This window comes from Macaca nemestrina, chromosome 9 (genome assembly GCF_043159975.1).
Source record: "Macaca nemestrina isolate mMacNem1 chromosome 9, mMacNem.hap1, whole genome shotgun sequence".
Classification (NCBI taxonomy): domain Eukaryota; kingdom Metazoa; phylum Chordata; class Mammalia; order Primates; family Cercopithecidae; genus Macaca; species Macaca nemestrina.
This window is the reverse complement of record NC_092133.1, coordinates 7,285,441-7,312,687: the sequence shown is the minus strand read 5'-3', so window position 1 is coordinate 7,312,687 and position 27,247 is coordinate 7,285,441. Positions and strand designations below refer to the sequence as shown.

At 43.0% G+C, this 27,247-nt stretch overlaps 1 protein-coding gene across 8 annotated transcripts in view; it reads right to left on the bottom strand.

Annotated features, from left to right (window-relative positions):
* Positions 1-6,569: 6,569 nt before the first annotated feature.
* The window catches only part of C9H10orf90 (chromosome 9 C10orf90 homolog), a 238,172-nt gene continuing 217,494 nt past the window's right edge, over positions 6,570-27,247 (bottom strand). For 7 of the 8 annotated variants that reach the window (XM_071068927.1, XM_071068929.1, XM_011722521.3 and 4 more), the window contains 3 exons: positions 10,757-10,820; positions 6,782-6,881; positions 6,570-6,693 (listed from right to left, as the gene is read on the bottom strand). In XM_071068927.1, the coding sequence (XP_070925028.1) occupies positions 6,655-6,693; positions 6,782-6,881; positions 10,757-10,820 (203 nt within the window). In that variant the 3' untranslated portion in view covers positions 6,570-6,654. Of the gene's footprint in view, positions 6,694-6,781; positions 6,882-10,756; positions 10,821-26,289; positions 26,429-27,247 lie in introns of those variants that run through there. The other variant, XM_071068928.1, reaches the window with a different exon arrangement.

Below are 27,247 nucleotides of genomic sequence, written 5' to 3'. Positions count from 1 at the left end.
AGGCAGAGACAGAGGCAGAGGCAGAGGCAGAGGCAGAGACAGAGAAGGCTCTGGAGTCTTTTCTTATAAGGACACTAATTCCATCAGATCAGGGCCCCACCCTATGACTTCATTTAACTTAATTACTTTATTAGAGGCTCCATCTCCAAATATAGACAGTTACATTGGGGATTAGAGCTTCAACATATAAACACAAACATTCAGTCCATAGCAGTTCCATTGCTACCCAAGGACCCTGGACACAGAGCTGAGACTGTCCTGCTCATCCCCTCCCCAGGAAGCCCCATCATGAAGCTAGCCACAAGCTTGGGAAGGAGCTGGTGGTGGCAGAACTCGGAAAGGCCAAGTGTGAGCCTAGGCAGGGCTTCATTTCAAACTGATGGGACCTGTACATGAAATGGAACTCTTTGTTTCAAGAGAAGGCTGGGAGGGTTTCCAAAGTGATTCAGTCCCCCATGCGGGCTGCTTTAGCCAGTGACAGCACTTCCAAAAGGAACAGAAGAGACAAGATACTAACTTGGTGTCCCCACTTAGCAGTAGGGTGGAAGCTCCTAAAAGGGCCAGGGCGGGAATGGGATATACAGAGGCAACAATTGATTTGCATGAGTTAAAGCTGCTGTGGCCCAGCGGGAACACAGAAAGTAGATGACAAGTGAATGTCGCTTGGTTAGCACTCAGAAGAAACAAATGTAAGCTATTCTTTTGAGAAATGTTCAGAATGCACTCTCCGGGTTCAGGAGTTTTCCGCTCAGGCTCTTGTCCCTGTTTAGAGGTTGTTCACCAACCAATCAGAAAACACCTCCTGTGTTGAGGGGGTGGGAGGAGGGGGAATATTAATCAACTGCTAATTGAGATTTAGGGTTGAAACACCCTAATCAGGAAGAAATGCTTCAATGGAAACATATGCATCATCCATCTGAATCAAAACCGCTATTGAGAAATATTGGTGTCCACACACCTCAGTTTAATCTATGAACAAACATTTGTTTTCCATTGTAAAGAGCCAGGCTCAGCCTTGTTAATACAATGTCACATGCTACTGGAAAAAAAACAAAAAACAAAAACCAATAACAGAAAATATTTTGAATTATTCTGTCATTTTGATTTAATAAACATTTCAGCTGAGAGAGCTAGACCGGGCATTTTAATTATGTCAGCATATAATAATTAAATCTGGCCTTACTCGCCTTCGGGTATATTTTTAAACAAAAACAAACACAAAACCTCTGTCTATGCACTCAGTAGCTTTTAATGTTAAGCACATATTTGGCAACGTGTACCCGTTAAGTGTGCTGTCATCACTAATTTCTTTGGTACCCATGTGATAACATCAGCCAAGAGGAACCATAGTGGATATAACACAAAAGTGTGCTTTATTTCTTTATCAATTGGCAGCTGTGAAAAGATTTATAATTTCCCTCTCACTGACATCACTGGGCAGGTAAAGCAGGCAGCCCCGTTGGCTTTGATGAAAGGATATTACCCAGCGTATGGAGTTAACACGGGTGACGGTTGTAATATCTTTTCCCTGATGTCAGTTACAGCTGTTGTACCGTTTCAGGCATGTCGGGAAAGTAGAGATGTTTAAACAGAGGAAGAATGCTCTGAAAGTCATCAAAAGGACACTTTTTCCTATGCCATTCACTCTTGGTGCTATTTAATAAAAATGATTTAAAGAAATTCATTTTTTTTTTCTCAGCAGCAATTCAGATCATAAGCTGCTTTTTCTTTCCTTTTAAGCTTTGATAAGAATAACCCGGCATTTTTTAAGATTCTAGAGGCAAGTCCAGTCTCTTCCTCCCCTCCCTGCTCTTCGAGTTCCTGATGCGCAAAGATGTGAGAGAAGAGCCACAGGTTGACATCCTGTTTCTGGCTGCACCCTGGCAGGTCACGGCAGCATCCAGAATATGTATGCGGAAACTTTCTCAGAGAAGGATAAAAAATGGAAGATTTCAACCCCCCCTGCCCAACACACACTCCAGGCCATTACCTCAGACTGTTTCTTGGGGTCTCAGGATCAAAACTGTGCCTGAGGCAATTGACCTGACTTGAAAAAAATCCCTGAATTTTGGAAGTGACATGCCAAAGTCGTGGCTCCATTCCATGTGGCTGAAACATCTGTGTGAGTAAAGGAGTCCCCCACTCCCAAACAAGCAGCGACTGTGGGCAGAAAGGGCGGATCTGATGGAATTTCAAGGGTCTCCCAGGCAGCCTGCTCTCCTGCCTAAGTGGGGAAACGTTCCCTCAGCGTGGGACACTCAGGAGAAGGCTGGGGAGATTTCTAAAGCCATTCAGTCCTGGTGCGGGCTGCTTCAGCCAGCGACAGCCACTTCCAAAAGGTTTCTGTTAGAGCTAGACATTCATGGGTAATTATCAAGTATTGATAAAAGCACAACTACAATGAACTCTATAACATAAAACCCTCTGCTAATGGGCTCATTTTCATTACCAAACAGATTATTTCCTTCGCTTTTAATGCTCATGCGGACACACTCACACAGACCCACAGGGGTTCGTTTTTCTTGTGTTATTTCCTGAACCCAGAGCTCTCACACACCAACTGCCAGATACCTCCTGTTGGGCAGCCACATCATCCCACTTTCTCTTTGCTTATTCTGCCCCTGATGTGCCTCATACTCAGACCGTTGGTCATTTGATGCAGTCAGAGACCAGGCCCCTTGCCTGCAATTTTTATACCAAATGTTGAAATGGGAGAACCTCAGGCATCAAAGTCTCAACTGCTCTCCCACAATTGGCTGTTTCAGAAACAGTTTCTTCAAAGAGCCCTGTTACATCCGAGCAAGCATTTGCTGACTCACTCGGGGAGCCCGCAAACTTCCAGGAAGTTTGGTTGGCAATAGACACTAACAAAACCAAGGCCATTGTTTTTCCATTATTTCATTACCAGCTGGCAGAGAAAACAGCCGAAACAGGAATTGCTCCTTCGACATGAAGTCATGGAGACCGCAGTGAGATGGTCCAGTGCTGTCACCACCTGGATACCTCAAGTTATTTCAGATGTTGCTTGGTCTAAGCTCATGAATGTCCTCTAACAATCTTTACCCCTTGCTGCCAGCTGTATCACTGAAGAATTGTTTTAGGCCAGAACTGAAACACACTCAGACGTAAATAAATCTATTCCAGAACAGAATTTAATGATTGAAGTTACAATGGTAAATTCTATTTAGAATTTTCCAAAACCTCAAAGTATTCCCTGAAGTCTGATTTTAATAACAGAATTCAAAAAATGGGTAACCAATTCCTGAGAGAAATATAAAGGACAGCAGTTACGATTCTTCAGGGCTTTACTTTCATAGGAATTATAACATGATTACATTATATTCCTGCTAACATCTTTCATAACAGAAAAGAAATACTGGCTTTCTGAATTCCTTTCCCAGCATTGAAGGACAGTTACAACAACAGGCCAAAAAAAAAAAAAAAAAATTAGTTCAACAGAAACCCAAATCTTAGTTTCCAGCCTTGTCCTGAGCCTGCTGCCCAGAGGAAAGACCAGCTCACACCAGCTATCACGTATTCCTACCTTAATTCTCCATCCTAGCCACCTTAGTTAAGACCTGTTCTCAGAAATACATGACTCAGAGGCATTTCCTTTCAAGCTGATGTTTGTTTATCCTTTAGATTTTAAGGCTGGGCATTGGATTTGCAAAGGGGATGAGGCTCTTTGTGGGCATTTTTGAAGGTTGGCTCCATCTAAGCATTCTCTCTTTAAATGTTAGCCAACACAAATCTAAAAAGCGTCATAGAACCGTCTAGAAGTGGTTGGGCCCTGAGTTTCAATGACTGATTATAGAAAATTAAAACATTAGCTTGATGAGTTTTTGCATTTTTTGTAGAGACAGGGTTTCACCGTGTTGCCAGGCCGGTCTTGAACTCCTGGGCTCAAGAGATCTTTCCATCTTGGCCTCCCAAAGTGCTGAGATTATAGGCATGAACCATCATACCTAGCCATGTGCAGGATCTTTATCTGGGAAAGACTGTCCTTAACTAATATCATAGATTTGATTTAAATGTTTTCTAAAAAATCACTTAAAGTATAAATAGAAATTCAGTGTAACATCCTGGAAGAGGTCTAATGAGTTCAAGAAAACAGAAATTAACCTGAAGGCAAGCTTGTCACCTGCTGAAATGGTTTCTGAGTGTGAGAAGAACATAAAAGGAAGAAGTTTATGAAGCACCCTATTTATATTGGCAGGTTTTGGCTGTACCAGCACCCATGAGTTCAATGGTCTTGTGTAGCACTCACTACAGAGCTGAGGGATTCCAGGAGGACCAACTCACAGCCCCTGTACTCTTAGGTTTCCCAAGACAGTCCTAACTTCCACCTCTACTTAGAATAGGAAACACTCATGGTGTGTTCGCTTTAGGCTAGTCATACTTCTAAGCATTCAACACTCACTGGCTTATTCAATTCCCATAGCAACCTTATGAAGGGAGCACTATAATTATCCGCATTTTGTGGTTAAGGAAACAAAGGCAAGGTTAAATAACTCACTGTGCCAGATATTGATTATATTCTCTCTCACTCCATATTCACCCTTTTTGCCTGCTCTGTTAAAATGGATCCAGGCCCTTTCAGTATTTTCCCTTTGCCAGCTGACACAATGTTAGGCTTTGTCAGTAGAGAGAGCTAGAGAGAAACTGCAGGAGAAAAGGGTGCTGCTTCCCAGAGGCAGTGTACTTGCCCAGCCAGCTCCAGCGCCAGGCCCTGCAGGTGGCATGTGGACAGCAGCACTCATGGCCAGCTGCTTCCCCAGTCCCCTCCCTGAGGTGGTATTGTAGCAGTGTCTCCAAGGAGATGGTTCCCTGTGGATCCTAGAGGGCAGATCTCTGGCAAGTTCCAGAGAGATTTGTATATTTTCACCAAGTTCCACTGGCACACCACCACAGAAACTTCTCCACCACCTGCTGAGCCCCTGTGGTTCCCTCTCAGCCCAGGACTAGGAGGAACACTCTTGCTAGGACTCCTTGTATTTGCTGTACCCACTATATTCTTGAGGGCTATCTTTACAACTTACTAGCCAACCTTTTGCTACTGTAATCTGCTATTAAGGTTAATGATTAAACATATTAAACTTTTCCATTCAAATGACTGTGTGGTTTCTCTCTCCTAGTTGGACCCAGACTGACACCCTTGCCAGAGGCCACAGACCAGGGAGCAGCCGCCAAGATTAGAAATCAGGCAGCTTCCGTGCTTGACAGTGTTGTCAGACCCTTGCGTGGGCAGGAGAGCACAAGTCTGATTCAGTGTGTGCTGATGTGAGGTCTCTGATTCATACTGGAGGGCAAGGCAGAGAGGACACATGTCAGGAGAGAACCCCAGGGTAGAGTTTTCAACAGTTTGCAGCAGATGTGTAAAAGAAAGGCATTTCAGAAAGAGGGGACAGTATGTACAGCAGCAGGAGGGAGGAAGGAAGGGTGACAACTTCAGGGAAGGGACAGAGGTATCACCAAGCTCCTGCTTCATCCCCAAACCTTTTGTTTCATTCCCAGGGAGAATCCTAGTAAGATTTAGAGTCTGAAGGATCCTAAATCTTGCTCTCGATGGTTTGACCAGCTTTTCTCTTACCAGTTGTCTAGGAGGCAACGTTATCCACTGGAGCATCTAGAATCACAAGGACTTCCATGGTGGTCAGAGGCAGAAGAGGATGTGGAGCAGGTCAGTAGTGCCTGCTGGGTCTTGGGCAGCATTTTATACCTTATGTTATCTATCCTGGCCACCTACTTCATAACAGAATATATAACAGAGAAATACTTGAATTTTTATAATAACTGCATTTATTTCCATTTGTGTTGTAAAAACTAGCTTGTTCTTAGCTTCCCAAACACACATATTTATAAATAATGTGTATTATAAACATTTGGAAGAACAGACAGCAAAGCTGGACCATTAGGCTATTTCTTAACAAAACGACTTTTTTTACGGGGTGGGGCAGGAGGAGTGTTGCAGAAAACACTGAAGTTACACCAGAGCTTCCATAGCAATGGATTCTTTTCCCCCTGGTGAGGAACGGTGCTGGGGGCGGGGTGACTGAGGGCCACTCTGACTGCTTCAGGTCACAAAGAGATGGGCTGATTGTTCCACAGCCTCGGGCATTGCACCCACTGGTTTCCAAGTCAGCCTCTAGCATTGGTGGTATACGTGTTCAGAAAGTTTAAAAATATACTATATGATGACCCACATTTTGGCATTTGCATAACTGGCAGGTGTTGGTATTAAAATTTAAAAGGAGACGGATTTGGATCCCAAAAGTTTGATGTAAAATATTCCCCAGGGATGTAAGCAAACTTGCTTGTATAAGGCCTCTCTGATGGGCAGGAAACAGCAGGGGAGAAGAAATCAGAAGCAAAAGGTACAACTCGGAAGCAAAAACGTGAAGGGGACTGTATCTAGTGGGTTACATGGAGGTGGTTTCCCCACAACAGATTGTTGACCTATTTCCTCAAGTGTTATTGTTTCTGTTTGGCTTGGGTCAGTAATTCAGGAAGTGATGTTTTCCTTTATGGAAAAAAAAAAAATCAAAGGTAAAATAAGTGTTTTCCCATCATGAAGATATTGCTAAGTTTAATGGCTTATCCAGCATTTGAAGTCCTCCCAGGTCCAGGTAGTGTGGTCAGCAGGGCAGCCTGCGGTTAGACCGCATTCCTTTGAAGGAGCTGGTCCAGTAATTGCTAGAGGAAAAGGGAAACAAAGATGTCAAGTTCAGATTCAGCATCTGTGCGCCACACACATCACACCTGCTGGTGACGAGGCCATTACCTTTTTGAAGACTTCGGCACGGAGTCTGTTACTTTGTAAGATCACCCTTTTCCTTTGTTCTTCTTTTTTCTTTTTAACTTCCGGCAAGTTATTATAGATTCTGAAACAGATTCAGAACACGTTTGGAATGGTAGCTTGACAGCGCGCTCCCGCCGTGGGGCTGCATCCTGCCCTGACGGCAGGCTCTTACATTTCAAAGAGAAGATTGCTGCTTATGGACTAGCTCCCAACTGTAGGATGCCAGGACGAAGGGCTTTCCTGACCATACCCAGAACCCGCTGCATGGCAGGGGATGGCACCTTGTCCGGTGCTACCTGGGTCAATGAAACAGGCAGAGTCCCACCAGTAGCAAAGCTGGAGGGGCCAGTTGCTTATTTAGAGTCATTGTTTTTGTCCCTCCATTCTCTATGATAATTAACAAATTAATCATAAAATGAAGGATTCTAAACCTACTCCTTTAGTATTCTGATTGTAAACTTGTTTCCAAATACCTTCTTACCACTCAACGTTTGCCTTCCTGTGACTTAGAAAAAGAACAGCAAATAAATAGAAGTAGCAGGAATTATAATACTGTAATATAACATATAAGTGTGTGTGTTTTTACCTCTCAACCTATTGCACTTTGAATTATGGGCCCAAGGGATCTTCCTCTGGACACTTCTTTCCTACTTTCTAACAGAAACTTCATGGACTGATGCCAATTAATATTTCATTATAATCCACAGACACAGTGGAGTCCCTGTAGCCTGAGCATTTGGATTGCTGTACACGTGGCACTCGGCTACAACATCTTTCTCTCGTGTTTGGAAGCCAGATACGATATAGGGAAGATATTCCACCATTAAAATAATAAGGACAATGTAGAAAAATGATGACAACTGTCTTTGTAGAAGACATCCTAGGTATTGGACACTAGGCTTGAATTGCTTGACATGAATTATTTCATGTCATATTCACTACAGTTGGAAGAGGCATATAGTGTCCCACTGTTATATAAATGAGAAACCCAAGCCCCAGTAAGATCAGGAGGTTTGTATCAGTCCCTTGGCTGGCTTGTGGTGGGCTGGGATTCGAACCTTGGTCTGTTTGACTCTTTCTACACAACCCTGTCACCCAACCATAATATGGCATGAAGCTACTCGTGAGATCCTGGAAATGCTTATGCCTAGCACTCTGTAGGCATCAACATGGGTTGAATGAATGAATGAAAAAATGAACACATAATTGCCACATTGGGGAGTGATTCTAGGAAGGACTAGGAGAGAAAACTGTTAAGGAGTCAGTTAGAAAGTAAAGATGTCTCAAAACTGTGCAGTGGGAATTTCCTCAGATCCATATAGACTGATCTTTCTGATACTGACCATCTCAATCACCTGGCAGAGTGGTTAATATTAGGTGTCAACTTGATTGGATTGAAGGATGCCTGGATGGTTGATAAAGTCTTTTTTCTGGGTGTGTCTGTGAGGGTGTTGCCAGAGGAGATTGGCATTTGAGTTGGTGCACTGGAAGAGGAAGACCCACATTCAGTGTGGGTGGGCACCATCTAATCAGCTGCCAGCGTGGCTGGAACAAAGCAGGAGGAAGAAGGCAGGATCACCTTGCTTGCTGGGCCTTCTGGCTTCCTTCTTTTTCCATGCTAGATGCTCCTCCTCTGGCCCCTCCTACCCTTGGACATCAGACTCCAGATTCTTCAGCCTTTGGACTCTTGGGCTTGCACCAGGGGGCTCTTGGGCCTTCAGCCACAGACTGAAGCCTGCACTTTTGGTTTCTCTGGTTTTGAGGCTTGTGGACTTGGACTGAGCCACTACTGGCTTCTCTCTTCCCCAGCGTGCATATTGTGGGACTTTGCCTTGTGATTGTGTGAGTCAATTCTCCCTAATAAACTCGCTTTTATATACATACATCCTATTAGTTCTATCCCGCTGGGGATCCCTGACTAATATATCTGGGAAGTGTAAAATAAAGGCTCCTAGGTCCCACCTCTGTTACTTCTGATTCAGTATTTTCTTAAAAGAACTTCCCAAATAAATCATGGTCCATCTATGCAATGGACCACTCTGCAGACAGTCAAAACCGACAAGGAAAATAATCTATCTATTCGTCACAGAAGGGGTTCACAGACATAAAGTGAAAAAACAAGCTACCAAGAGATAGTGTGTAGTAGGATACCATTCATGGTTAAAAATCACATGACTCTATGTGCACAAGTAAAAGTCTTTCATGGTTAAAAATCGCATGACTCTATGTGCACAAGTAAAAGTCTTTCATGGTTAAAAATCGCATGACTGTATGTGCACAAGTAAAAGTCTTTCATGGTTAAAAATCACATGACTGTATGTGCACAAGTAAAAGTCTTTCATGGTTAAAAATCACATGACTGTATGTGCACAAGTAAAAGTCTACTTTAAGGCAAAGAGAAAGGCCTGCAAGGATACACAGGAGCTATCACTGTGGGTGTCTGAGGAGCTGACACCGGGACAGGGAAAGTGGGCTGGCAACAGGGAGGGGAACCGCTGGTCATGAGGGGACTTTAGCTTTATCTGCATTGTTTGCATTTTTAAAATAAAAATGTAATTTAACAATATAATTAATAGCAAACAATACAAAGAAAAGAAAGCTCCAGGTGATTCTGTGGGTGAGCCAGAGTCAGAGCCCACCCAAAGTATAATCCACAGAGCAGAGTGTAAAGCCAGCTACTAAGTCCACCAGAGGAGACCAGCTGGGGGAAGCCAGTTACTCGACGTGAAACGTCACCTAGCTCAGTTGTCCTCTTTGAGCCTCAGTTTCCTCTTCAGTAAAATGATAGGGCAATACTCTCTGACTACTCATGCTACTTTGAGATCTATTATTTTAATTGCTTAGTTTGCAAGGCTCCATAATGGTGGCTTAGGGTTTGGGGACTGGGAGGGGAGGATTTGGCTGAAATTTTTCTGTAAATTGAAAAGGGAATGGTTCTGGCCTGAGGCATATGCAACTTTGCACTTCTGAAATAGCAAGTCTTAAAGCCCAGTGGCCCTTTAAAAACCCCAATTAGAATGCTACGAATCAAGTATTTAATGGGACAGTCTCCCTTTTCCTCGTTTTCACTTCCTTATTTACAAAGAGCCTTCCAATAAATGATCAAAGTTACCTAATCACCATGGAAACAATATAATCATGGTAAAAGCAGAAATTGTATGCCTGAAGTGGGGAGAAAAGTATTCTTCCTATTTCAATGGTTTCTTTAAGTGTGCTATCAATTTGATTTAATTATTATAATTCCTCCCTGTACTAGGTACTTTATTATAAACTAATGACATTTTACTTGCATGAACTTGGCCAACGCTGCCGAGCTATTATATTTTGGTTAAGAGGCCAGATCTCAGAAAGAATGGCAGCCTTTGTGTGCACCAGATTGGTGAGAATTAGTGGGAGTCTTGAACAGGCACCAGGCAAGCAGAACGAGGAGGATGTGCCTGCAGCATGGCCACCAGGTCTGCTGGAGACAGCACCAAGAAACCTAGCTCGTGGCCCCTCTGAGGCTCTACTGGCTCCCATGTGCCATCTGCCTCCAAGGTTGGATCCTTTCCTTCAGTCCCTGCTACAGTCCAGACCCTTAGGAGAAATAGCTTCTCTCCCCCTCATAAAATTACCTTCAAAGGTGCAGTGACAAATAGCTCCTGCCCAGAGCAACAATACGAATGTGCAGGAGTTCCAGCTCAGAGTCTGGGAATCTCTTAGAGACCAATTACTGGATTGGTTCAGAATCCAAGACCTATCACTTTCCTAAGGTTTTTCCAAGAGCAGCATTAACATTCAAAAGCACACTTCAACTACCATACTTATTTTAGCCGTTTTTTCAGGTCTGCAGCCAAAAAGACCTCAGACCTTAAACATGGGCCTACAAGCAGTGATCCCATTGGAGAGCACCTGAAGCCTTCAAACCACCCCACTTGCCCCACCAACTTCTTTGAACACTATACAATAGCTAGGTACCTCTTAGATCGCATATGCATCTCCTTCTCTGAAATGCACCGTTCTTTGGGTTTGAACAAGTTATCTGGAAAAAATAGAAAGAGAATTAAGTTCAGAAGGTATAGAATCTTGCACATTTCTAGAGAAACATTATGGTTAGTTCATAATCTGTTAATTGATCCTTATTCTAATCCATATCCTGAGTCTAAGCAGAACTCAGTAGAGACTGATACACCATAAGTGGTTGTATTGACAATGGCCAACAACAGGGTTGGTCTTGACAATAGTTAAATAAGGACATGAAGTACAATGTTAGCATCTAACCTACTTTATGGAGAGCAACACCTTTGAATGCTTCCTTGTTGCAGGAAGTCAGGGACCCCGAATGGAGGGACTGGCTAGAGCCACGGCAGAGGAACATAAATTGTGAAGATTTCATGGACATGTATCAGTTCCCAAATAATACTTTTATAATTTCTTATGCCTGTCTTTAATCTCTTAATCCTGTTATCTTCGTAAGCTGAGGATGTACGTCACCTCAGGACCACTGTGATAACTGTGTTAACTGTACAAAATGATTGTAAAACATGTGTGTTTGAACAATATGAAATCTGGTCACCTTGAAAAAGAACAGAATAACAGCGATTTTTAGGGAACAAGGGAAGCCAACCATAAGGTCTGACGGCCTGCAGGGTCGGGCAAAAATAGCCATATTTTTCTTCTTGCAGAGAGCCTATAAACAGACATCCAAGTAGGGAAGATATCGCTAAATTCTTTTCCTAGCAAGGAATATTAATATTAATACCCTGGGGAAGGAATGCATTCCTAGGGGGAGGTCCATAAACGGCTGCTCTGGGAATGTCTGTCTTATGCAGTTGAGATAAGGACTGAGATATGCCCTGGTCTCCTGCAGTACCCTCAGGCTTACTAGGGTGGAGAAAAACTCTGCCCTGGTAAATTTGTGGTCAGATTGGTTCTCTGCTCTCAAACCCTGTTTTCTGTTGTTTAAGCTGTTTATCAAGATAATACGTGCACCACTAAACATAGACCCTTATCAGTGGTTCTGTTTTTACCCTTTATCCTGTTCCCTCAGGAGCATGTGATCTTTGTTAGACCCTTATTAGTAGTTCTGCTTTTTGCCCTTTGAAGCATGTGATCTTTGTACCTATTCCCTGTTCTTACACCCCCTCCCCTTTTAAAACCCTTAATGAAAACTTGCTGGTCGAGACTCCGGCAGGCATCACAATCCTACCGATATGTGATGTCACCCCTGGAGGCCCAGCTGTAAAATGCCTCTCTTTATAATTTCTCAGCTGGCCAACACTTATGGAAAATAAAAGAACCTACATTGAAATATTGGGGGCGGGTTCCCCCAATACTTCCTTTAGCAACAGAGTCATGGTTTTCTGAGAAAAGTGCCAGAGTGCAAGGTCATTCCACCCATAGAAAAATCCCTACACTAGGTCTGTGAGGCCTCTAAGGACAAGGAAATACCCCACCTACCCCTAGGGCATTTTGCAAGAAGGAGGTGTCACTCTTGTCTTTAGCCCTGTCTCAGGGTTGCTCAGCCTCTGCAAGATGAAGACCACCTTGTCCTCTTCCTAATGAGGGGAAAGGTAACGAACCACAACATAATAATCATGTATGCTCGGTATCCTTTAAGAAAGTACACAGTAGCTAAAAATCACTATGAGACTGGGATTTTTTCATTCTAAGTACATATTACTAATCATAATGATGTTCATAGATGGCACACTTAAAAGTGGTGTGTGTTTAAAAAAAAAAAGTGTATATCCTTTTGCAAAAGTTGAAAAAGGCCTGTTCCAATAACTCAAATTTCCATGAGACACTCAGCCGTGTAGATTAACAAAGGGTCTCGCATATGTAAATGCTCCTGGGGCGCTTGTTGCATGGAGGTGTGTTTGAGCAACTGCCATGCTTCCTAAAACACCTGGGCAGCAACCTGCTCATTCAGCAGAAGCAGATAGGCAACTTGGCCCCTTGCCAAGCATCAGAGTTGGAGTGGGCCTCCTGTGATCCCCAGTGAAGTCCTGGGTCTATTTCTATTCATCTCCTCCAACCCGGGCCTGTCCCTTTGCTCATCAATCCAGTGGAGCAACCAAATATTTCTCAGGCTTGAGAATAGACAGAATTTTCTAGGAATATCTAAGAAGGTGGGATAGAGCCAAGGAGCCTAAGAAATTTCTTCCTCTCTGGAGAAACACAACACGGCTACTGACTTATAATATGGAAAACAACACAGTGGCTGAGCTTGTCCCATCTGGTTATTCAAACATGAAAAAGAATATGGCACCATCACTTAACTTCAAAGACAAGACTCAAAGGAGAAACAAGAAAAAGAAATCAGAATATTTCCAACTAAGTGGCTGTATTGACAACTGACCAAAAACAGAGTTGATCTTGACAAATTAAATAAGGGTGTGAAGTACAGTGTTAACACCTAACTTACTTTATGGAGAACAATGACTTTGAATGCTTCTTTTTAGCAACAGAATCATGGTCTTCTGGAGAGAAGTGCCAGGGTGCAAGGTCACCCCACCCATAGAAAAATCCCTACACTAGGTATGAGGCCTCTAAGGACAAGGAAATCTCCCAGCTTTCCCTAGAGCAATTTGTAAGAAGAAGCAGTGAGAAAATAACATTACCATGGAGACTGCAATGGGCCAAGATACCGCCCAGTACCCAGTGGTCCCTGCTCCAGGCAGCACCAGGTCGGAGGCAAGGGTCGCAGAAACATCCCAATGGCATTTCCAAGAAAAAAGGAAATGTCAGCTTCAGTCAGTCAGGCCCTTGGGCAAGCAAATATGTGACTCTTGACAGTCACTTATTCTACTTAGGGAAAAGAAACCTTGTACAAAGAATTAGATTCAAGTCCAGCTTAGCAATCCTCATGGGCTACTCAAGAGTAGGGTGAGGCCAGGGTAGACAGACCATGTCCTGAGGAGATTAAAAACATTACAAATACCATTTGTAAGATTTTGATCATCTTGGTTCAACTGTATGTGGTCTACTCTGGAAAGCGAGATTTTTTTTTTTTTTCAGTTTGTTTCTTTAGAACACCTGATACCACAATTAAGCTTTGGTTTGATTCCCAAGAGGAAACAAAAGCAAATGTGAGCTCTCTGACACCTCCAGTGTTGTGTTTCCTCAACTTGGCTCAGCCTGCTGTGCCATGCAGAACTTTTGATTCTGGGCCCAGCAGCCTATGTTAGGTGCAAAATAAGCAGGACTGTGTCCAAGGGGGCTTCCCCTGCTGGTGACCTCAACCCACACCCCCAGAAAGTATTTGCAAGTTGATTGCTGCTGACTTAGGAGTTTTCCTAATGGTTCCCAAGCTCATCTGATAAATAGCAGGGTCTTTCCTAGCCTAGAGGAAAGAGACGTGAGGAAGTGGTTTGAAATAGGGCAAGCGCATTGCAAACAGCTCCCAATCTCACTTGAGTGAAAGGAACACAACTCACTGGAGAAGCTTTGGGCACGTTGAGAGAGGAAGTGGCTTGTGGTTGCAGAAACTGTGTTTCGGGAGCCCTGACCAAGCACTCCTCCATTTCCCAAGACCAATCCAAAATTCATTTCTTAGATATGCCTTTCTCCTTCCTTCTACATTTAACGAGCAGTTATGTTGGTAGGGGATGCTCAGAAACAAAAATAACAGATAAGATCCTCCCTCCATGGGATTTCATTTGTTTCAGGAGAAGCTGGACAAGTCACAAACCAACTAAAGTATCCGGCAAATGCTCTGGTGAAAATGAAATGCCACCATTTATCAAAGGGGCACTGGAGAGGCAAGAAGTCCCTACAGGGGAGGAGATCTTTAAACCAAGACCTGAATGACCACAAGAGTCAACTGTGGGAGGATCTGGGAGAAGGGCACAGTGAGCTTCTGCAGCAGGAACTGAAAGTGGGTCATTGTGACTGTGCAGGGAGGGAGTGTGCAGAGGCGAGAGCTAAGATTACTTTGGTTCTCCACCCAGGTGATGCCTTACAACTTCCTGGGGATTTGGCAAAGATTCCTGTGTGTTGGCATTGGAATCTCAACCAAATCTCCAGATGACTCCAATATGCCCTAGAATTGAAAACCACCCATGCTGGGCTTTGCAAACCTATTTAAGGAGCTTTGCAAGCCTGTTAAGGAGTTTGCCTCCAGAGTAAGAGAGATGCAGAGCTGTGTGGAGTTTTAAACATGAGATCTGATTTTTATTGCTAAAAGATGACCGCAGAGATGCAAAAATGGCAGCAGTGAGACAGGTCAGGCAATTGCAGCCAGGTGGGGAAAGATGGCAGCGTGCAGGTAGCCATGGGACTCTTCTACCCTATACAGTTAGAAACTGAGTTGTAGGGGCCAGGAGAGGTGAATCAAGGGTGACTCCTAGGCTTTGGGTTTAAGCAACCCATTCATTTGACCATTGTTAAGTTTTTATCTCCTGGGTGCTAAGCGATAGGGACACAAAGATAAATAAAACTAAGAGCTCCGAGCCCAGGATGAGAATGAGGTAAATAAGGCCTTTAGATGCCAAGAGCAAAGTCTGCACAGGGTGAGGGGAGACCTCAGAAGGGAGTGGTCAGGTCCACCAGGGAAGAGGGGCATCTGGGAAGACTCCATAACAGGAGACAGCTGAGCTAGGTCATGAAGTAGAGAGGGATGTTCCCCAATAGCCTGTGGTGGGTGCGGGTGGGTAAAATGATGGCCCAGGGCCACATGGACCTGCTTGCAGCAAGAGATAAGTCATCCTTGATTCATCTCTCCTCGTCCCACAACTCAGTTTCTTCCTGTGCAGGGCAGAAGACTCCCATGGCTACCTGCACACTGCCATCTTCCCCGGCCTGGCGCAACTGCCTTCAGGACATGTACAGCATGACCCACAGGGATTTCACTTCATGGAATGGAAACCCATCCTGCATGAGCTTCGTTTGAAAAAAACAAAAAAAAACAGAAAAATCTTATCTATGAAATTACTCTTAATGGAAATTCTGCCTGTATAAAATTACAGTGGCAGGTGAGAACCATTTTCAGCCTGCTTATGGGTCTCTTACAGATTTTCCTTGAAGTTTCATGTGTTCTAATTCACTGATATGGAGGGAAGAGACTGCAGTTGTGTTTACCTCGAATTATTCAAATAGAGGAGGGTTTTTCCCCTCGATAAAATTACTAAGGTAAATTGCCCATTTCTATATTTCTGGAAAATACTTTTTTCCCCAAAAAGTCTTGCATCTGCCTCATTATTGGATCCAAACTACAGTGTCTGTTGCTAATTTAATTTGGTAAGGCCAGACTTCCTCAAGCCCTTGCCTGTGTCAAAGTCAGCACACAACCAGGTACCAAGATTTGGGTGCTTCTGAGAACTACTCTGGTAAGGTCAAAGCCCAGACATCCCATTAATCTCTATAAACACATGTGGGTGTTTATTGTAATCCTCATATCACCTGTGTGCACACACAGGCACACACACATACACAAGGACAAGTGGCCTCAGTATTCAGACAGTTGACGGTGTCACCAGAAGGCAGCAAAGATCACCCTGCCACCAGCATGATTGGTTGTTTGTGGGGCTGGGCTGTTTTTCCTGCCTGCAGAGCCCTTATCTACAGCTCTGGTTGCAAACTTCATTTTCCCTACTGAAGAGGTAATCTAAATGATAATCAAGTTCACACGATTTATTAGGACAATGCCCTCCAGAAGCCTGTTTTCTGAAGTCAGCCCGAGCACTTTGAAGGATGTTTTAGACATTTGCTTCCCCTATCTTAGAAACACCAAAACCAGGAGAAAGCTGTTGGAGAGAAATCAGCAGGGAGTCCACAAGCCAGCCTGGAGTATAGATGTCAAGTCTCTACCTCCCTGAATCTCGTATTAAAGATTGGAACTTCACAAAAGAATGGAAATAGGTGTGTTTAAGGGAACCCCTAACAACTGTAAATTCTAAGATCACAAGGCTGTGCATCATGCAATTTCAAAGCCACTGGGTCTCTGCCGCTGGCCGTTAGAGTAATTCCATCATGGTTCTCAGGGTTTAAATACAAGGTTCTCAGGGTTTAAATTTGTACATAATTTCTGTTCGACTCACCATGGTGGACCCTCTAATTTTCTTGATGTAGGCAATAGGAGAGTGGTCTATCTTGGACCAAATTAGCCCTCCAGAAATTAAACAGCACAGGTGACACCATATGAAGGTGAGTTAACGACTCATAGGTGGTTTGGCTCTGAAGTGCTCTCGAGATAAAATCTTATGCTGGATTCTCATTTTCTAAACATTATCCTGTTTCTAAAATCACTTCTAATCTTCTGTGGAATCCTGCCGCTGAACGACAGGTGCACATGGCAGGCAGCTTGTTTCCGAACCCTGTCAGGTGAGTGGAAGCCACACAGAGGTTGGTAATGGTATGAAAGTGATGCCATGTGCCAATTACTGTCCAGACACGTGAGAGAGCTGCTGATGTAACAATTTGGAAAGACAACAGGTTCTGAGAACTTTCTGGTGAAGGAACATAAAATTAAATAAAAAATAAGCCAGAGAGTCTCCAAAAAAATTGATTCCCTTCTGCATACTCAGTTTGAGAAGCAAGGTGTACAGGGCTTCCTGGTAAAGGAAGGGTAGATCATTCTCTTGCACACAGAGACTTACCCTTGAGTTTGAGCTCAGAATGGGGTCCCATCTTGGAGCTTCCATGGAAAGATAGGGTGCTGTGGAGCTACTGGATGGATTTGATAAAGGGTCTGCACCCTTGGTGGGGAGGTGGTGAAGAGAACGTCTTCCCATGAACACTGGCAGCCCCAAGCCTCCCCAGATCTTCCAAGGAGAGACCCCTGAGGCAATATGGCAGATGAGGCCCAGGACCAGAGCTTTGCTTCCCCAGCTGGAGGATCCCAGACCCCCAAGTCGACCATGTCTATTAAAAACATTTTGGGAGAGAAATGGAATCTTGATGCACTCCCTGAGGCCATGTTGCTCTACCTCTTGGACCCAAGAGCACTGTCCTCAGTCCCCTTCTCTTCCTGGCTCCCTAGGGGTCTTCTCCTATATGATTCTAGACGTGGTTTGCAGCTGTCTGCCTGGCCAACTCTCTCCGCAAGTGGCACATGAACTCCTAGAGGACACGGAAGTCTCTTCTCAGCCCCTAATATCCTTGCTTTTTCCCATTCGCACTCCATTCCTATGGCCAAAAGATATCCAGTGCTTAACATTTTTTTAATGGACTGGTTACTCCACAAGAGATCCAGTAATAGACAAAGGGTTCCCCATAAAAGCTACAGGAACTGCTAAGGAAGGCTGGTACATATCACCTCCTAATTCAGGTTGCCCGTGGTGCCAAAGACCCACAGAACAACAAGCTCTACCTGTGCAAATTCAGTTTGCCCCAATGTTGACAGGATCAGAGACTCTCAAACTAACCAGATTCTTACCCAAGACCAGAAACTTACAACATGAATCCCAGTGGAGCACTCCTGTCAGTTGCCCAAAACATGCATTTCCTCCCAGGGGAGCTCAGCAGTGGCTAACAAAGTGATACAGACTATTTTCTGCAATGAGCACACTGTTGAAGTTGAAAGGAAATCAGCTGAAAGATGGGCAACTACACCCAGTCTCTAGGATTCAGTGATTCAAATTCTTAATGACCTCACTAAACACAACAGGAAATTCAGTTTCTTTTTACAAAAAAAAAAAAAAAAATGAGCATTAGAAAATTAAACATCATACTTTTATGACATATATGTGATGATATCTTTGGCTTGCCTGGGCCTCCATAAACTGATAAAGCTTTCTCATGTATAAGTCTAAAAACTTGGGGTCACCTTAGGCCTTTGCTTTGCTATGTACTTTGGGACAAGCTACTTATGCTAAGATTTGGTTCCTCTGCACCCATTGTGGGAGCAGAATCATTTTTTAAAAACTTTTCTTTTTTGAGCCAGGGTCTCACTCTGTTGCCCAGGGTGGAGTGCAGTGGCACAATCATAGCTTACTGCAGCCTCGACCTCCCAGGCTCAAGCGATCCTCCCACTTCAGCCTCCCCTAAATAACAGGGTTTTTGTTATTGTTGTTGTTGTTGTTATTTTTGTTTTGTATTTTGTAGACATGGGGTCTCACTTTGTTGCCCAGGATGGTCTTAAATTCCTGGCCTCAGCTGTCCTCCCACTTCAGCCTTCCAAAATGCTGGTAATTATAGGTATGAGCCACTGTGCTGGGAGTGGTCCATATGAAGGTACTCTATTAACCATGAAGAAGCTAATGGCAATGCCAACGACCACCATTCCCCCGGCGTTCCTTTCTCTACTGGGCACCTATCCCCCAAATTCATGTTTTGATTCATCGTTATAGCAACCCACTCAAGCTAGTCTTCTCTCCTCTTTACAGGGGTTTTGTGGGTAGGTAAAGTACCTCTATTCTCAAAGTAAGTAGACAAGAGACCTGAGAGTTTAGTACTGATGGAATCTGTGGGATTTTTATTCTCCACAAAAGATATAAGGTTGAAATTCTCAAAGGAGGGATTGTATTTTCACATAAATGTCAACATCTGGGTGGCTTCCAGTTACCTTCCAGTCCCTGAACCAGCTGCATCAACATCACCTGGAGCTTTGTTACAAATGCAAATACTCGGTCCCTATATCAGGCCATCGAAATCAGAAATTCCGTGGCTAGGCCGGTGGTCTGTGGCTTTAGCAATTTTCTGGGTGATTCTGAAGCCTGCCTAGGTTTGAGGACCACTGTTACCTTGGTAGAATGTAGTAAGAGTGAGAAGGAAAAAAGCCAAGTCCCTACATGGGTTTGGAAGCTTTGAGGAAGTATTGCCAGATAAAATAAAGACTGCTCAGTTAAATTTGCATTTCAGATCCACAACAAATATGTTTTAGCATAAATACGGGACATACAATATTTGGGACACACTTATACTAAAAAAGCTTCATTATTTATGTGAAATGCAATTTTAACTGGGCATCCTGTATTTTCGTTAGATAAATCTGGGAACCCTACTCTGAATGTTTACAGAACCTCTCCATACCATGGCAACAAACAGGCCCCCAGCTGCAGGGTCCCTGAAGCCATAGTCTGAAGTAGCTGCATGTGAAGGCAATGCTATGGAAGGCCAGCCTGTGCCCTTGTTATGCAGTTAGTTCTCTGGCAGTTTATTGCTTCTTGCAGCTATTCTCTCATATAATTGGTATGGATGAGACTTCCCCCTTGATCTTGTTTTCTGTGGTTATTTCACATTGTGACATCTGTGAAGACTTTCTAATGGGAATGTGACTGACTCCACTTTTTCCAGAGGACTTTGTGCTGGGCACCAGCATGGTGGCATTGTTACAGATGCTGGGGTACACACACAGAGACAGCTCCAGGCAGGGTGCATTGTTAGGCGAGCTTCCAGTGAGGCAAAGCTAGCCACAGATGGAAACCTGCACCAAACCCTACTGTCCAGAGGAACCCCAGGACCCTCAGCCGTCACTTCCTGGAATTGCTCGACATAAAGGATGCAGGTAATGAGGATAAGACCACTTTCTCACAGTGCCAGATTTCTATGGAAAATGGCAAATTGAAACTCCAGTGGGGGTTTCATTGGCAAAGCATTGTAGATTCCTAAAGTAATGTTTCCAAAGCAGACTATCGAGAATTAGATAAAAACATTTCAAGGTCCAAAAAATAATTTAGGAAAAATAGGATTAAACAAATTTAAGCATAAAAAACACTTTTTTTCTGTAGGATTTATCAATGCTTTTAACATACACTGAGCACTACACACTTCTAAAATAATACAGTATACAACAAATAACATATTTTTCAAAGGAATCTGAAGGATCCTTTTCTCCTTTGGAATGCATTGTGGTTAGTATTTGGCTAGAGGAAACCGAGAAGAAAAATGAGATCAACTATAGGATATAACAGCTATAACTAGTTCTCAGTTTTCAAAATTATTTGTACCTGTTACATAGAATTTAATCTCTGTGTGTATATGTATACATGTGTATATGTATGATGTATGTGTGTGTATATCTGGTATACACAATCAGGCCACATGGCATCTCTTAAAAGTATGTGTGTGTGCCATTACCAACATGGCATTGGGGGTGCCAGTGCCTGAGAACCTATACAACTGCTGCCCCAGACCCTGGAGTTGTGTTCCCTCCATATGTACCCATGCCCCAGACCCTGGTTTCATGGCCATTCCATTGGTACCATACATCATACACCAGTGTCAACATCACCATGAGTGCACCTAACAGCCAGACCCAGTTCAAGAGAAATCCTCTTGGCCATGACATTCCTGGTGGTAGAAAAAGCTATCAGGAGGATCCCAGCAGCCTTTGCCATTGAAGGCCCTAAGAACCCTTGCTGCTGCTGTAGACAACCACAGCCTTGGCCACTGAAGACATCTGCAATATTGGCAATTGTTATCCTCAGCTGACAGCTATGCCACTGCACCCTCACTAGAGCTAGAACTGCCACACTCCACCCAGTGTTCTTGCACTCACCTGAAAAGGATGACGTTTTTTCCCCCAATGAAACCAGTACTTAAAACCTAGAAGAGGTGACTGCTCCATCAAATGTGCAGACATCATTGCAAGGCAAAAAGAAACAGAAAAACAACAACAAGCAAGCATAATGCCAACAAAATAATGTGATAATTGTCCAGTAACTGACCCCAAAGAAATGGAATTCTATGCATCATCTGACAAAGAATTCAAAATAACTGTTTTAAGGAATCTCATCCAACTATAAGAGAACACAGAAAAAAAAAATGACATCAGGAAAACAATACATGAATAAAATGAGAAGTTTAACAGAGAGATTGCAATAATTAAAAAGAACCAGATAGAAATTCTGAAACTGAAGGATATAATGAATGAAATTTAAAAAGGCAATAAAAGGCATTAACAGACAAATTAAGCAGAAGAAAGAGCCTGTGAATTCAAAGATAGGTTATTCAAAAATATCTGGTCAAAGAAAAAAGAACGAAAATGAATGAAGAAAGCTTATGGGATTTATAGAACAGCATCAAAAGAGCTCACTTTTGCATTACAGAAGTTTAAGAAGGGCCGAGCAAAATACAGGGGTAGAGGAAGCAGCAGGAAAGGCCCTTGGAGCTCTCTGAGTCCCCAAGCAGGCCATTCCTGCCAGGCATCACAGGAATCCTTTGGGAGGGCAGCCAGAGGTTCAGGGAAAATGCCACAAGACAAAGGAAACCTCCAGCTGAACTCTGTAACAATTTGAACCAGTCAAGAAGCCTCTTGGCCGGAACTCAGGGGAGGGTATGAATCTTGCATGCAGACTCCACAGGTAGGGGAAGAACTAAAGCCTTTTTCTTTCACAGCTGGGAGAAAGGTAGCTTGGGGCACGTTCTTAGCCCTGGTTGCCTACTGCCTGGAAACAGACTTGGTGCTATTATGGAGTGCAACCAGCCCTTTGGATTGCGTGGGAGCTGGGGGAGACCTGTGACTGCCGGCTTTCCCCCACTTCCCTGACAACCTGCATGACTCAGCAGAGGGAGCCATAATCCTCCTAGGTAAGTAACTCCATTGACCTGGGAACCTCACCCCCTATCCCCCACAGCAGCCACAGCAAGACCTGCCAAAGAAGAGCCAGAGCTCAGACACATCTAGCTCTGCCCCAACCTGATGGTCCTTCCCTACCCACGCTGGTGTCGAACACAAAGGGCACATACTCTTGGGAGTTCTAGGGCCCTGCCCACTGCCGGTTCCTCTCCATACTACCACAGCTGATGCTCTCCAGAAAGTGCCACCTCCCAGCAGGAGGCCAAACAGCACAAAAATAGAGCATTAAACCACCAAAGTTAAGAACCCTCACAGAGTCCATTTCATTCCCCTGCCACCTTCACTGAAACAGGTGCTGGTATCCATGGCTGAGAGATCCATATATGGTTAACATCACAGGACTCTGTGCAGACAACCCCCAGTACCAGCCCAGAGCCTGGTAGACCGGCTGGGTGGTTGGACCCAGAAGAGAGAAGACAATCACTGCAGCTCAGTTCTCAGGAAGCCACATCCATAGGAAAAGGGAAGAGTGCTACATCAAGGGAACACCCTGTGGGACAGAAAAATCTGAACAACAGACTTCAGCCCTAGACCTTCCCTCTGACAGAGCCTACCCAAATGAGAAGGAACTCTGGTAATATGACAAAACATATGAGGCTCTTTAACACCCCCCAAAAATCACACTAGCTCACCAGCAATGGATCCAAACAAGAAGAAATACCTGATTTATCCGAAAAAGAATTCAGGAGGTTAGTTATTAGGTTAATCAGGGAGGCACCAGAGAAAGGTGGAGCCCAATGTAAGGAAACCCAAAAAATGATACAAGAAGTGAAGGGAGAAATATTCAAGGAAATACACAGCATAAAGAAAAACAATCAACACTCCAGGAAACAGTGAACGCACTTATAGAAATGCAAAATGCTCTGAAAGTCTCAGCAATAGAATTGAACAAGTAGAAAAAAGAAATTCAGAGCTTGGAGACAAGGTCATTGAATTAACCCAACCCAACAAAGACAAAAAAATAAGAATAAAAAAATATAAACAAAGCCTCCAAGAAGTCTGGGATTATGTTAAACGACTAAAACTAAGAATAATCAGCATTCCTGAGGAAGAAGAGAAATCTAAAAGTTTGGAAAACATATTGGGGGAATAATCGAGGAAAACTTCCCTGGCCTTGCTAGAGGCCTAGACATCCAAGTGCAAGAAGCACAAAGAACTCCTGGGAAATTCATCTCAAAAAGATCATAGCCTAGGCACATTGTCATCAGGTTATCTGAAGTTAAGATGAAGGAAAGAATCTTAAGAGCTCTAAGACAAAGGCACCAGGTAACCTATAAAGGGAAATTTATCAGATTAATAGCAGATTTCTCAGCAGAAACCCTACAGCCTAGAAGGGATTGGGGCCCTCTCTTTAGCCTCCTCAAATAAAACAATTATCAGCCAAGAATTTTGTATCCAGTGAAACTAAGCATTACATATGAATTTGCCACTACCAAGCCACCACTACAAGAACTCTAAAAGGAGTTCTAAATCATGAAACAAATCCTGGAAACACATCAAAACAGAACCTCTTTAAAGCATAAATCTCACAGGATCTATAAAACAAAAATACAATTTAAAAAGCAAAAACAAAAAAAACAAAAAGCAAGGTACATAGGCAAAAAACAGCATGATGAATAAAATGGTACCTCCCATCTCAATACTAATATTAAATGTAAATGGCCTAAATGCTGCACTTAAAAGATACAGAACTATAGAATGGATAAGACTTCACCAGCCAACCATCTGCTGCCTTAAAGAAACTCTCCTAACACATAAGACTCACATAAACTTCAAGTAAAGAGGTAGAAAGAGGCATTTCATGCAAATGGACACCAAAAGCAAGCAGGAGTAGCTATTCTTACATCAGACAAAACAAACTTTAAAGCAACAGCAGTTAAAAAAGACAAAGAGGGATATTACATGATGATAAAAGGCCTTATCCAATTTTAGGAAAATATCACAATCCTAAACATATATACATCTAACACTGGAACTCCCAAATTTACAAAACAATTACTAATAGACCTAAGAAATGAGATAGACAGCAACACAATAATAGTAGGGAACTTCAATATTCCACTGACAGCATTAGACAGGTCATCAAGACAGAAAGTCAACAAAGAAACATTTTCTTGGATAAAGAAAATGTAGTGTATGTGTATGTGTGTGTGTGTGAATTATTGTCCTTCACAGACACTGTGAGGTGTTGTTTTTTTTTAAGATGCTTGGGAAGAAAATATCAATTTATGCCTATTGATTGATCTTTTGAGAGAGAGAGATATATATATCTCTCCATATGTGTGTACATATATATCACATATATATGTATGTGTATATATACATGTATGTGTATATATACATATACATATATGTATATATACATATATGTGTGTATATGTACACAATATATACATATATATGTACACAATATATACATATATATACGTATATGTGTGTATATGTACACAATTTCTCATAGTCTATTGATACACACACACACACACACACACACACAATGGAATACTATACAGCATTAAAGAAGAGGGAAATCCTGTCATCTGCAACACCGGAGATGAGCCTGGGGGACATTATGCTAAGTGAAATAAACCAGGAACAGAAAGACAAATACTGTATGATCTTACTTATATGTGAAATCTAAAAATATCAAATTCATAGAAGCAGAATGTTGGTTACTAGGCGTTAGCAGGGGAGAATCTGGGAGATGTTGGTCAAAGGGTACAAAGTTTCAACTAAACAGGAGTAAATTCTGGATACCTATTGTAGAGCATGATGACTACAGTTAATAATAAAGCTTTTTTATATGTGAAAATTACTGGGAGTAGTATTAATAGATCTTAAATGTTCTCACCAAAAGTATGCAAGGTGATGGATATGTTACCTTCATTTAATCATTTCACAATATGTATATATATCAAAACGTCGTGTCATTCACCATAAATACATACAACTTTTCCTTGTCAATTAAATCTTAAAGTTGAAACAAAATGTGGGCGTGTGGTTTTTTTAATGACAAGTTTAAACTGCTCATTTAAAGGAATTTTAACAATGATTCGAATCACAACCTCACCATAAAACAGCTACATCCAGTACAAGTCTGATAGTGTAACTTCACCGTTTGCTCCAATTCCAGGGTTTCCCAGCATTTTTTAGAGAACCATAAAATATGGTGATTTGTAGATTATTAATAAACTTTATGCTAGTTGCCAAGTAGATTTATATCTATGGTGTCACTGCAAGGTTTATTACTTAGCTGCTTTGTGGAATATAAAGGGAAATCACTTGTAAAATAAAATCAAGGCAATTGGGAAATATAACTCCTCATAAAGTCATTTTCCTTATCATTCGGAAACTCAGTGTTTTTACCTTACATTATTTTAATTGTAAGTACAATTGTCCTTTAAATCCACTTCCATAAGTACAATTGTCCTTTAAATCCACCTCCAATCAATAGACATAAATTGATCTTTTCTTCCCAAGCATCTTAATAAAAACATACAACCTCACAGTGTCTGTGAAGGACGATAATAAAAGTGTACAAGTGGATGTCTTTGAATTGGGGAAACAGTCTTTTCAGTAATTCATGCTTCCTGTTTTCTTTGTAAACTGATAAAGTAAAAATTTATTTTTATCTGATAAGCCCATTTAAAAATTCTCTTGTGAGTAATATCGGAAGAACTAGCCCCAAATATTTATTTAAAGGCCTTATGGAGAATGAGAGCCTTGAGATCAGACCAGGCAACAGGAAGGATGGTGTGGCCTGTGCTCAGCGAGCAAATCTTTATTACTGAGATACCTTCCACCACTGTCTCCTATCTGCTGGGTCGTATCTTCGGCTAGATGCTCTAGGAGTCCAAATTAATTTTAATACTTGCTCCAACCAAGAATCATCAGGGAAAGAAGATTTGTTGGAGAAGGAATTCTGCCGTGCCTTCCAGAGAATTCCGTTCCTCTACTGGTGCATGATTTGAATGGCTCTGACTTGGCTCACCTTGGGAAGTGTGGATAATGCAATTCGGATGAATTCTGTCTGTTGTGTTAGATGCAGCAGGGCCTCTTGCAGCGATTTGGCATGGAGTGTGCCCACCAGCTCTTACAATCTAGAAGGTTTTCCAACGCAACCACACAACCTTAAGCCAAAGTGAAGAAGGGAAGAAGGCAGGTGATCTGGAGGGATGCAAGAATACCAGGATGCCAAGAGTGTTCAAATGGGAGTGAGAGGAGAGGAGAGGGAGTGAAGGGCAGAAAGACAGGATGGGAGTCAGGAGGCTTTGTGGAAGAAGGGGATGTTCCTGAAGGGTTTTCTACACATTCGAAAGTTAAGGGGACAAACTGAGAGAGCCATGGAGGAGGACCCTGACAGGTGTCCTCAGAGGAGGAAATGAGCTGAGAATAGAAGGGGGCAATATGGGCTGAGTTTGAGCACTCTCAGGCTGAGTTAACTGCGGTGAGTACAGGCAGCAACAGTAATTCATAGCAAAGCACTCAGCTGAGAGATGAAAGCCGCCAGAGCCCAGCTCAGGTATTACAGGAAGCACAGGAAAGGGTCTGGGGGTAAGGGTTGAATAAAAAGGCTGGACTTGAGAGGCGCTTGCAAGGTTAGGCGGGATTTTATAGCACAGAGAGGAGGAGCGACAGAGGCTTCTCTCCGGTGGTTTGGGAACCCTGATCATGAATGTTTTGGGAGTGAAGGAAGGACAAGAAGTGAGACCAACTGGCAAGGGTGAGAGTGGGCAGAGTCAGGCTGAGAGGGGTCTGGGTTTTGGGGTGAGGGATGGAATCCAGGGAGGCTCTGAAGCTGGGCCCCAAGCCTGGAAGGAGATAGCCAGGGCCAGTTTGATGAGCTCCAGTGGGCACAGGATACAGGCACAATTGTGTCAACAGGGCATAGTGAAGACTGCCAGTGACTGAGCACCTGCAATCTGCAGATATGGTACCCCCTATGAACA